At 36.5% G+C, this 13,248-nt stretch overlaps 1 protein-coding gene across 1 annotated transcript in view; it reads left to right on the top strand.

The window, feature by feature from the left end:
- TEX10 (testis expressed 10) overlaps positions 1–13,248 on the top strand; it is a 64,566-nt gene that overhangs the window by 9,083 nt on the left and 42,235 nt on the right. Inside the window, exons 5-8 of the mRNA XM_074823776.1 lie at positions 1,793–2,036; positions 4,061–4,173; positions 6,974–7,212; positions 10,793–10,928. Coding sequence (XP_074679877.1) covers positions 1,793–2,036; positions 4,061–4,173; positions 6,974–7,212; positions 10,793–10,928 — 732 coding nt within the window. The remainder of the gene's footprint in view (positions 1–1,792; positions 2,037–4,060; positions 4,174–6,973; positions 7,213–10,792; positions 10,929–13,248) is intronic.

Below are 13,248 nucleotides of genomic sequence, written 5' to 3'. Positions count from 1 at the left end.
TCTTCGTGGTTGTAACTGAAAGATGGGATTTGTCTATTGTGTCTTTAGACTGAGAGTTAAATGTCGTAAGTTGGAACCATTCACTGTAAACTCTGCTTATAGTCTGAAAGAAACTGGTGTCTTTACTGAAGTCTCTGTGGCATAGAAGGGACACAGAGCAACACAAAAGGGACAAATAAGTCAAATTATATTGACTGCATATGTTAGTTACTGCAGTTAGTGCTAAGCTTTATAAAATTTCAAGATGTCTGATAGTTGTAATAGCTACTAAAGATAAAACTAATCTTTTTTTTTTTTCTTATGACCCAATTATGTTCCCGCACATCCATTTTATTTTGTGCTGGAGATCGAAATTCTCTCTCCCGTCTTGCCTTCATTGAAAAGGAGCCTGCATTTGTCTCACACTTTCTTTTTATTCTGTTGCAGATGTCTTATTCCTGCTCCTTTTACAGTTTAATACCAGAGTTTGGTTTAGTAATTTTCTTGAGATACCTATTTCAACCAGAGAGAAATGACAGAATAAAATTTTCTATTATTTGCGTATTATAGATGATTACAACAGCAGGAGAAATGTATAGGACATAACTAATTGGATAATTTGGAAATGACAGGATGACTGGGAAAAACTGCTCACCTCTGTAATCCAATATGAAATTAAAATATTTGTAAACAAATTGTCTGCCTTATCTGTGGAAAGAAAGCAAGTAGTTTTTCAGATCCTATTTTGTGTGTATATGTAAAGAAAAATCACTTGGGGTATGTCACTGAAATGGAAAGGAGTTTTAACAATTTTATGTGTATTAGGAAGTTAGAATTATGATAGGAATTCCCTGCTGTGAGTTAGAAAACAAAATCATGGAAAACAATGTTAGAAATCATCAGTTGAAATGATTGTTGCTCTTTTTTTTCTTTTAAGGGCTCTTGTTATTTGGAAATCCTTTCAGAAGCTTCTGTATTGCTTAAAATTAGCAGGAGTTATTAAGGGGTTTCTTTCTTTAAAGAACCTTCTTTTTACAATGGATAAAAATTGCCTGAATTTATCCAGGAGCAGGATTTGGTCATGTGTGCTTGTAATCCCTTTTGAAACACAAACGAAGTGTGTTGTAAGGGGGGAAAAAAAAATGTCCTTGATTTTCTTGCTTTCTGGAAGATGCTCTTTTAATTTAAACTATATCTCTTAATTTTTTGATAATTTTTAACTTCATTATTAGATAATTTTAATGATTTTCCAGCTAGTTGCTCTCAGAGCATTACAGTTAAACATCAGGTGGGAACCAAAGTTATATTTTTGCAGAATGTGGTTTTTTTCCTATTAATATGAATAGTCATTATGTTTATTATAGCTGGAGATTGTTATTAACTGTAATAAACGTAATGCATTTGACAATACTTTGTAGTCAGTTTCATTCTTTTGCTTCAAGCAGCTTAAAATTTAAAGGTTTTTTATTGTGCCAAGTACAGTGAATTCTTATCTGTTGGTTGAAGGTGATATGATAATGCAAATCATATTTCTCCACTTTAAAGACTACATATAACAGTGGGGAAAGAATTAGTGAAATCTAAGTTGTTGTTACAGAGGCACAGGGAGACAAGGCAGCAGGTTTGTTGTAGATGATTTGAACTCCCTTTTCTCCTTACTGAAATATCTAGCAAGAAAGCAAGCAAACATTTAATGTATTAAAAAAGTAATTCTTCCTGTTACTCAGAAAGCAGAAAAGTGGTATTGCTCTAATTTATTTTTAAAAGGTGTGATCTTTATCTTTTTTTTTTTTTTTTTGCTTTTGTCATTTAGGTCTCTGGCAAGTGTAATGGACAGTGCAGAAAAAGGCCTGTCCTCGGCTGAAAACTTAAAAGGTTTTATTGAGATAATAATTCCATTACTGATTGAGTGCTGGATTGAAGCATCTCCTGCACAATCAGCTCCCATTCTTGGAAACCTTTTGGAATCAGAATCTCAGCAGCTTATGCAGCAAGTGCTTAGTATAATACATTTATTGTGGAAACTCACAAAGCGACATGATGAAACATACAAAATGGTAAGGGAGAAGTGATCTGTGGCATAATAATGACAGTTCATTTTGTTTTGATTGGAAACTAGGGATTTGGTGGTTGGAAGTAGTGTAAATATTTTATTAAGAGAGGAAAAGGCTAGGTTTTGAGTAAAATTTGAGTTTGGATTTTGTCAAGTCTCTTACTCTAGAAAAGAATCAGTTGAACTGAGCAACCAATAGTCTCCAGGAATCCTTGACAAACTGCAGCCCAAAAGCTTTTGAAACTGAAAGTGGGATTGGAGAAGAGAAGCATTTTGTCTCCCAGATAACCTTTAGAATATAAGTTTGAACAAAGCTTCGAATGGAGTTGTTTGTTCCTTGGTTTTATGTGTTGAAAAATTTTACAGTTGTGGGGGGTGGAAATGAACAAACCCCTAAACCCTTAGAAAGGGAGAGGACAATGGTGGTATGAGATCCTGTAACTGCTTGGCACAACCTACATGTTGTGTCATGATTGGTAGTATCACAAGACATTGAATCAAAACTTCAATAAGAATTTTGGAAAATATCCTTGAAGATTTTTTTTTCCCTAATTATTTTGTCTGTCTTTGATAAATTAATTGGGGGGTTTTTTTGTAACTTTTGCTGTTCTTCTAAAGATTTTGCAAACTGGAAAAAGAACACTCTTTCCATTTTGGCTGTTGAGAGGAGTTGGAAGGAATGTTTTGACAGCTCTTTACGTGTGTATAGGACTGTAGGTCCATTTCCTAAACAAAATTTTGCATAGAATAATTATTGGAAAACATACGTGGAATCATTCCATTAGGTCAGGCTTACCCAGCATACACAGCCTGAGCAATGGGTTCAGTGTGTCTGAACAAAACAGGCTGTTCCCCTTTTTCCTCTTCATCTTTTCTAGCAGGCCTCTTGGAAGCAGGCAGAAAGCAGGCAGTTGGCCAGGTAAATACCTGCAGCAGCCTACTGCGCCAGCCTTTTTCTTTAGGGTACTGCATAGCTACTGCCCTTAGCCATAGGGTGTCTGCATTTTGGTCACATGAAATTGGTCCTGCTTCAAGATGTGAGCTGTTTTAGGTACACGCAGTTGCATTACGACCTCAGGATGTTTTTTTTGGGGAAAAAAAAAAAATCTGATGTCCATACAACTTTTTTTTTGAGCATATTATGTTTTAGATAAGATAAACAGTTTATTTTGTCTTTTCTGTTACAGTCACCTTTATATAGAAAATTCATTCAGATGGCTCAGGTTCAAAATGGAAGCTTTGCTTATTTAATAGCCCTTGGGCTTATAGGCCAAAGTGGTTATTACAGACACTTTAGAAAATCACTCTGAATATGCTTACTGGAAACCTATTCATCTTTGAAATAGTTTAATGGTCATTCTCTGTTCTTAATAATTGAGCATCAGAAAGCTTATTCTGCGTGACCAGTTTGATAGCAATACAGGCATTTTTTGGTATGAGTTCTGCTGGACATTTTGTGGAATGATGACTGCTAACCTGCAAAGTAAAATTATTTTCAAATATTGAAAAAATCCTTTTCCTGTAAGGATGGCCTTTCTACTGGAAAATGTTTTGTCAGTGGGCTTTGAACTACAAGTACACTAATGATGGGGAAGGATGAAGGCAGTGTCAGAATATGTCTTAATGGAAAACTCAGGACAGTCACTGCAAGTAAATCATGAGTTCCCTATGACTTTAAGTACCCTGATAAACTGATATAAAAGCACTTTCAATTCACACCTGTAACTCAGTTTAATATTGCACATATCCACATTAATATGTGCTAAGAAAATATACTGGTCCTGTTTGGTTTAAATGTTGTTGCTCAACCTTGACTTCTATCATAATTTTACTCCCTTGTTTTGTGGATCTTCTGGTTCATGCACAGAAGTTCATGTTAACATCTGAAAGTAAATATTGATGAAAACTTGCAAACAAGCTAAAGTTCCTATTTTTCATTGATTCCAATAATTGATTTTGGAAGATGAATGCATCAATGTATTGCACTTACTACCATGTTTTTTGTCTATCATCTGCTTTCCTTAACAGGAACTATGGCTTCGAATGAATTACCTTGTTGATTTCAAGCACCACTTCATGCGTCATTTTCCTTATTCTTTACAAGAAACAGTAAAGCACAAAAAGAAAGATTCGTGCAAAGGGTAAGAAGAAAATCAATGTCATGTTACAGATTTTAATTTCGTAAGTGAGACAATGTGTGTCATGTGCTTTATCCAGTATTAAGTTTTTAATGTTGGGAAAAAACTTTTTATTGTGTATTCCTTGAAGATCTGCAGAGAAGTTTTTATAGGAAGGTAGCATTACTTTGGGAAGTTTTGGCTGTTCTTTGTAAAAGTATTGTATAGGAAGTCATCTGAATAGCCCCCAGTAGAAATTAAAATGCTGTCTTAGAGAAATGGAAGTATTTTATTGAACACTTGATCTGGAGTTTGCATATCGCTAAATGGTGATTTGTATTAGTCTGACAAGTTTCATAATTCTACATGTTTTCTTCAGTTGACTGTTGAATTACATCAAAACATCATTAAAACATTTTTTTCACCCACACCTCTTTTATAGATGTATTACAGTGCTGGATAAATCTAGCTAGGAGGGGAGATGGGACACACTGTGCCTATTCTCTATGGCAAAACAGTACTGGAGCAGGAGAGGCTGAACACTCATGTGTTTCTTCTCTATTGAGCTGTCAGAGTGGGTGCACCAATTTTGTTCTAGTACAAGCCAGTAGCAACTTGTCTCCCCTCTCAGCTCCCAGATGTGAGACTATATTCTTGCAAGGAGTCATTCTGTGCCATCACAGTCTATGTAGAATGCTGGTGTATACACAGGGGGTATCAGCTGGTGTCTACCTTGGTTTCTGATACTTGCAAACTGTGCCAGTGCAGATTGCAAGTTTGATGTTTTGACTGTTGCATTTTTTACTTCTTGGAAGGGCACGTAGATCAGAAGTACAGCATAGCTGCTGTTTAAATGCTTTTATTTCAGTTAAGTCTGAAATTAATTCAGTTAAGTTCATAAAGCCAAAAGGTGTTTTGCTTTTCCAGGTTTTGACCTGAACACCCTTCCCTGAAACTGAAAATCTCAGAATTAGTAGTTAGTCAATGCAACCATCTTTCTTGTCTTACAGATGACATCTTGACTCTCCTGGTTTTAACTGGGATAGAGTTAATTTTTCTTCTTAGTAGCTAGAATAGTGCTGTGTTTTGGATTCAGTATGGGATTTGTTATGAGAAAGGTGCTGGTAATACACTGATGTTTTCAGTTGTTTCTAAGAGATCAAGGACTTTCTAACTCCCCTTGTCCTGCCCATGTGCAGATATACAAGAAGCTGGGAGGGGGCACAGTTAGAGCACTGGACCCAAACTGGCCAATGAATTATTCCATATCATGTAACATCATGCTCAGTATATAAAGGAGGGGTGGCCGGGAAGGAGGGCCGGGGGTGTATTACTTCTGGGATTGCGACTGCGGGCTCTTGGTATTTCAAGATCACTAGCCGGGAATGGGCTTGGGTATCAGTTGGTGACAGGTGGTGAGCAATTGTATTGTGCATTACCCGTTTGTACTTTATAGTATTGTTAGTGTTTTATTATATTTCAATTATTAAACTGTTTTTATGTCAATCTATGAGTCTCCCTTTACCCCTTCAATACGCCCGCCCATCCCCTGGGCAGGGGAGGGTGAGCAAGCAGCTGTGCTGTGTTTAAACCAAGGCACTGGCTAACCATACTTCTGTTGATCCTTTTTCACTCTGCTGCTAAGTTTTGCCCCATTCTTGCACTTCAAAATAAATATATTGTTGAATACATGCAGGAAACTTAATCTGTGAAACTCTTTTTTGTGTTTTCATTTTGACTGTTACTTCAAGACTTCTGGAAACTTAGCTTTGTCATGAAAATAAAAAAATTGTTGCTTTTGTTTACTTGCTTACTAATATATTGGGTTAAAGGCCTGCATTTGGAAACTTGCATGGCACTTCGAGGCTTCTTTCCTTCTCTAGTTTGCAAAATGTTGCAGAAATTTACCCCAGTGTTACTGATAGAGCATAGTATCTACATATTCTGAACATAAAGTTATTAGGATTTATGGCATGTCTAAGTGATGTCCACAGATTGAGACTTATTTGTTCATATTGTAATGGTTGGCTCTGAGCTGAAGGTTGACTACACTTAATGTTAGTGCAGGTTAAAGTGCATTTTGTTATTTCATTTTCACAGCTCTACATTGTGTTCTAAATGTAGGCATTCATATTGTGCAACTTTCTGTAGCTAAATGCTGTGGTATTTTTTTCTTGTATACTGTGAGTGACCAATCAGCGAGTAGAGAAGTTCTAGTGTTATATGTTGAGCTGCAGTGCCTTTGATTCCTTAATCTTAATATCCCTTAGTTTTGTCTTTCAAACGTCTGTAGCACAACAGGGTAGTCCTGCAGAATATTGTGATGGTGAAAAATGTGTTTCTGATTCCACATGTGTTTGGGAAAAAGTGCATAAATGGAGTTCTCTGTGCTGTTCATGGTGCTTTTTGTCATTGTGTAATAAGAACAAAATCCATGTGATTCATTACAGAAAAAGAAACAGAAAAGACTGAAACTAAGGATCAATTTCTTTAGCTTTCCTTTACTGCTTTCAGTCACCCAAAAGTGCTTCTGGGCCTTACTAAAAATGGCAAACAGGAGAAACCAGACATAAAGATACAATATAGAGCTTTGGTTGTTGCTGCTGCTGTAAATATGAGAAACAGACATTTTGGTGATAGAATAAAAAATTTTGATGCCAAATATGAAGACTTTTAAAATGCATATTGTCTTTAAAACTTAGAATTTTTCTTCTACGTACTTTAATTTCTACTGAAGTAATGTATGTTAAAGGACACAAAATATTTTTTTGAAATTTCTTTTCTTTTCTTCCCCCCCCCCCCCCCCCCCCCCCCTCCCCCTTAGCAACAAATATTGTATGACATCCTCAAACAGCGTAGACCATCTTTTACTGAACTTAACCTTGTGTGACATAATGGTTTCACTAGCAAGCACTTCAACACTTCAGGTGGATTCTGGTTGGCTGGACATGATAAGGAAATTTGTGACAGATACTCTTCAGGATGGCAGCAAGCTGAATAGCAAGCAGGTGAACAGATTGCTTGGTGTGACTTGGAGACTAATGCAAATACAGCAAAACAAAGGTAAGATACAAGTAGATTCTGAAAAGCAAAACTACACTGACAAAGAGCTTGAGTTATTCTAGTGTTTTCAGATCACTTTATCTTACATCCTTAGTTGTTACATCATAATGTACTGTGTCTATAGAGGTAAATTGAATTTCATGGTCATATCCCTGCATGTAGCATTGAAAAGTGCTTGAATTTTAGGAATGTTGTTAGATTCATACTGTTGATATGCAAAGTATTAATATATTTGTGTACCTCTTTACTGTTTTTACTCCTTAAGATATTCTTATAAATGGGAAGATGAGTTTTCCTCATGGAAAAAAATAATTACTAGGATGTAGAGGTGCATGATACTTTAATATTCCAGTCCTTATTTAAAATCATTAATGTAACTGGTAGAGTCCCTTGAGTACTGTTGGATGACCATGCTAGTTCTGTGATGACATGAAATGCCAAGATAGTTCTGATTGAAGCTGCTGTAGAATATTTTCCAAGGTGTTTGATTTGAATCCTTTTGCAAGAGAAAAGATATTTCCAGTTGTGACATGCAGGACCAGTACAGTATTTTGACTTGGCTTTATTTATTTTTGCTTTCAAGTACTACTTGGTTGTGTTCCAGGTGAGACCTTCGTTGATGTGTCTGTTAAGTGATTGATGTAGGACTTTTTAAAGAAGATTTCTTTCAGTAAATCTAAAGGTGGCAGGAGTCTATTGTGTCTTACCAGTCTTGTAGAAGTTAATTCCCCAACCACTTAGCTGAGTTTATAGAAAATGCTTTGTTATTAGCAGCAGGTTTCATTGTTAGTGTTGTAAGATGAAAAAATGTCCAATGTCCCTTAAATATATTTTGGCATAACACATGTTGTTATATATATAATTTTATATATTAGTGTTATCTCCTTCCAAATCCATTTTAATTGGGAATCTGTCTATTCCTATGTCCCTGGTGACAAAAATAATAATTAATCCTTCCTATCTGTACTCCAGATTTAGCTTCCTGTTGAAGGCAAATAATAGTCCAAAGTCAGAGATGTGCCTGTCTCATCAGCTGAGTTAAAGCAGAAGAGTTGCTACTTAGGAAAGTAGTTTCCAAACTATTGTTAGACTGTTAAATCAGATACTTCACACTTTTCCTTTTATTGAAACATTGACTTTTCACATCCAACCTCCAGAGGTCCGTTCCCACCTCAACCATTATGTGATTCTGTGGAACAAGGAAAGCTTGCTTCCTTGATTTTTTTTTTTTTTTGATAGTGCTCTAGAAATTCTGAATTTTATTGTGTCAGATGATACTGTGAAAGATGGTACATACCAAAAATATAACTGATTTATTTAAAACCTATCTGACATGGAGATTAAAGGCCTGGAAGGGTATGTCATCTTTAGAAGACAATGCAAAAGAAAAAAATGACCTTTTTTTTTTTTGAACACATTGGAAATTAAGAGGGGAAATTTAGATAGAAAAAACAAAGAGCTAATGAATGAGAGATTAAATAAAACCATAGTCAATCTCCCATGCATTATGTCACAACAGGATGGTGGTATCTTTGCAGTCACATTTTTCAGGGTGGCCAGTTGTGAGTAGCTGTTTATGCTGTGGTGAAATACACACATCCACCTTTTTCTGTGGATGTCTAGAAGAGCTTTGAGCTGTGATGTCTGAAGATTTCTCGCCATTGTTTAAGATCAAACTCTGGATCCGCTTTCTGTAATTAGGAGGTCTGCTACTTTCTTGAAACTCTCAGGTAATGACTTTAGTAGCAGCTTGCCTCCTAGTTGTATTTTCGATAAATTTTCCTCAAGTAATGAAGAGAGCACACTCGGTTCAGAAGGAAGTTTGCCTTGTGCCAATTAAAACTGAAATATGTTAAAAATAACGAGGACTTTGGCTGCGTTTTGGAAGTCTGTATAATGTGGACCTTTTAACTACTACTTTTTAAGAATACCTTTTTTACATTATTTCTGTTTTTAAACTTGTCTTGTTCATATGGAGCAATTCAAATAGTAGGACCTGCTTTACTAAATGTGTCATAGAGTGTTACTGGAAGGTGGCTGAACATTCTACACACTTAGAATATTTATTTCTTATTATATTTGTTCATTTAACAGTTCATTAGTTAACTAAAAACTACATAAAGGTATAATTGTTACTCAGTTAAGAATAAGCCAGTGTTCTGTTTAAGAAATGCTGTCCAAGATTAATCTTCAGCTGAAGAGTATGTGAATTGAATAAATTGATGTGCCTGATGCAATGAAAAGAACTTAATAATTTATCTTAATTAAAATCCATTCTAATATTTGATGGATTTTTCAGTTTACAAATATGTTAGATTTCAACATCTAAATGGCTCTCTGCATTATGCTTGAGTATGACCATGCCATTTCAGGTGCTTTTTATATATAGCATGTCTTCTTAGAGAGAATCCCTATACAATAACTTAAATAGGCTCCCTGGTAAGCGTTTTACTGATGAAGACCAGGCCCTGACTGGATCCGGAATAATTTTTAGTATGGAGCATTCTTGTGTCTGTGGGCAAAAGTAGCCGTGGTCAGTGTGAAACACAAAACTGTGTCTATTTTTGAATGCATAACTTACTAAGACTGCTCTGTACACCTGCATGGAAAGACAAAGGTTTTAGAGTCTTGCTTTATGAAAATAATGAAGTGATTGCCACTACTTTAAGTATGTCTTGACAGCAGTGAATTCATTGGGACCCCAAGCTCTTCTGAGACAAACTCAGTCAGGTCTCATACCCTTCATTATATCTTAAGTTTTCAGATGCTTCCCCGTTCTTTCCAGGCTTGTCCTGTCTGAATTCAGATATTTTTCCATGCTTTGTTAATTTTTGCATCCAGTGGTTTAATCTGGTTTCCAAAGAAAATAGTCTGCTTCTCAGTCTGCTTTAATGACTTCTGCACTTGCTGGCTGGTTTTAGTCATAAGAATAGAACTTTCCTACATTGTTCTGCATCTGGTGGTAAAGCATAGCTGGTGAGAGCTTCAGAGAAGGAAAGGTTGCACTGAAGTTTAGCAGTTCTCTTTGCAGTGACTTGCCAGTGGCACCTTGAAGTATGTATTTTCTGGTTAATTAGCAAATGTGATTTGGAACCAGCTGGTTCAAAGACATGGAGAGCTGACAAGGCTGTTATATATGGCAGGGAGAAAGGTATAGTATGGAGAGAATTGAAAGCACTGTGACAGGTTTGGGGAGGCGCATGGGTGAGGAGTAAAGGAGAAGATGGTGTGAAGTTGCTGCATTAGGGGAAAAGGATGTGGAAGATAGCTGTGGAAAGCAGGAGCTTATTGGTTCTCAGCTACCTCAAAACCTGTGTACTGCCTTGTCAAGAAATTCTGAAGTTTTCACTTGCATGTTGTCTCTATTCTTTTGTGTGGCTCTGTCACCAGCTACAGAAGAAGGTGTTTCAATGGTTTAGAAATCTATCCAGTAGTTGTTTTAAAACATTTTGGTACTTCCACCTGAAGTTAAATGTAGATAGTTGCAGATACAGATTATAGCTCTTCTGTGTATGTGTGTATGTACAAAATCAGAAAATGAAGAAGCACTACTTCAGATTTTCATATATTTTCTTTCTAGTGGCAACAGAACCCTTGATAAAAGCAGTATATACACTATACCAGCAAAGGAATCTCCTCTTTCCAGTTCGTACATTGCTTTTGAAATTTTTTAGCAGAGTTTACCAAAAAGAAGATTTGAGGACTCAAAGAATCAGGTAAAAAACATTTGCATATTCTTTTTAATTTCAGCAGAGTGTGTGTATTTCAGAAGTTAGAATACTGAATTTCTATGTGCATGTTATAAGACTTCATTCTGAATCTGTTTTGGCACTGTGTTGCTGCAATTTGAAAGTTTAGGTTCTCTGTGAGATTGAGATATGTATTAGTTCAGCTGTCTTTTTTTCTTAGCGCAAGTACTAGATATATCTTCATAATTTAAAATTTAACTTGAAGTACGCTACTGCAAGCTCATTGTTACTGGCTCTGTGGTAGTCAGTAGATGTGTCAAGATTGTGCAGCTATAGCCATGGAGCGTTTCCATTACTTCACACTGAGGTCATGGACTTGTGACGTAGTGCCTTTGGTGGTTCTGTAGTGCCTGTCTAGCTTTCTATACTTATTTTCTTCAAGAAAAGTACTCTTTTATTGTTTTGGGTGTGTTGTTCAAAAGAGACTAGATTTAAGAAAATGCTCTTGTCCTTTTGGGTTCCCAGTTTCATGCATCTAATAGAAACCTGACTTGCTTCAAGTAGGAGGACATTCTCTGTATTGCTGTTATTATGCTTTTTCATCATAAGATTTGCCCAAATTGTGTCCAAGTTTTAACTTTTCCAGAAGGTATTTTTCAGCCAAGTCACCTGGTTCCAGCTACATAAAATCCTTAAACACAGACTGCATCAATCCTACCTCATTTGAGAACTGTAAAGGGATATAAGATCATATCCATGATACCTGTTTCTGTTACTAGATAAAAATCAAACCTCAGGGCCCCCAGAAGTACTGGTATTCATTAGCAGAGTCAAGCTTTGGGGAAATTCTCTTCTGCAACTCCTTGCTTTGTTAAATCTTATGTTGTGGTAAGGCCCAAGTACATGTAATTAGATCTACAGCCAGAAATACCTAACACTACCCTATGAACATTATAAAAAGTATAGGGAATTTGAAAGATAGACAGGAAGAAGGCTTAGGAATATCCCATTTTCCTCCTCTTTTCACTTGGGGTGAAGGAGAGATCTTTTTTCATACTAATTTCCCTGAAGTTACATAACCACTGTTTTCTGTACTTTCCTGGAAGTCTTGAGCATCTCATCCAGTTTGATGTGATCACCTAAATATCTAGAAAGCTTTAACTTTCTATCTTTAGACATCATAAATAGCAGTATTTTTCCTGCAGTTCCTCTTAGTCTTCTACATGGAATTGTGCCTTTTTTGTTAACAGAAGAGTGCAATCTCAAAAATTCTTTGCAAAAACGGTAAGTGCACTTATGTCTGACAATACATTTTAAGATGACATAGTATTTGTGCACTGTACCGATCCATTTCTTTCCTTTAGAAACAGTGGGGTTTTTAATTTCCTCAAGATGTGGACTATGCAGTAGATCCTGGATAACGCTCATGTCATTCCATTGTTTGACGTCATAGCTTCTTCAGTGGTCCTCTGACTGCTTTCCTCATTTTTTAGTGTGGGTGGTTTTTTGTTTTTTTTTTTCCCTCAGAAGCTTGTTAAGAGCGGTCTAAGAGGAGCAGAATTCATGCTGGAACATTTTCCAAGGACATTTAAGTGGAGCTCTTTATTTTTTAGGTGGATCTGATCCAAAGGCTAGGGTAGGAGCTTTTGACCCATTGCCCTGTGAAAGAAAACTTGATTGATGTATTACAAGGTTCAGAATTAATATTTTGGTCTTGATGTTAGTTTTCTTCACCCCTAATCGCTACATGCATAGTCATTGTGTGCATATATGGATATACAGCATATGTGTGTGTGTATATGCATATATATACTAGCAGAGAATTAAAAGGCTATTTAGCCTTCAGCACTGACCTATGTGAGATGCTATAGGAAGAAGGCAAGAATTACTTTTCCATAGTACTCTAAGCTTCCAACCATTTGAAGCCTGTACTTCCTCACTGCACAGAGCTTCTGTGTGTTTAGTATCATTCAGTGGGTGTCTCTTTCATGAGCTTTCATGGTCATTCCTTGGACCAGTCTAAAGCAAGAGCAACAGCAGCATCCTCTGGTGAGGAGTGACAATGGTCAGCTGTCTGACACCCAACTTTCTTCTGATTTCTTTGATCCTGGCTCCTTCTAGCTTCATTTCATACCAGCACCCACTTCTGTGGGAAGAGAAAGCAAACATTTTAATCCCATCCACCATTTGCATGTCAAGTGATTTGAGACCTCTACTGAGCCTACTTCCAACTCACCCACTTCAGTTCTCTCTTCTGCAGGCTCTTCCTACTGTTAACACAATTAATCTCTCTATGCAAGGCCCTTCCCTCTTATGCCATGGGTACTTGGTTTCCTTAAAAAAGGTT

Source organism: Strix aluco, chromosome 1 (genome assembly GCF_031877795.1).
Source record: "Strix aluco isolate bStrAlu1 chromosome 1, bStrAlu1.hap1, whole genome shotgun sequence".
Lineage (NCBI taxonomy): Eukaryota > Metazoa > Chordata > Aves > Strigiformes > Strigidae > Strix > Strix aluco.
This window is presented reverse-complemented; position numbering and strand designations above follow the sequence as displayed.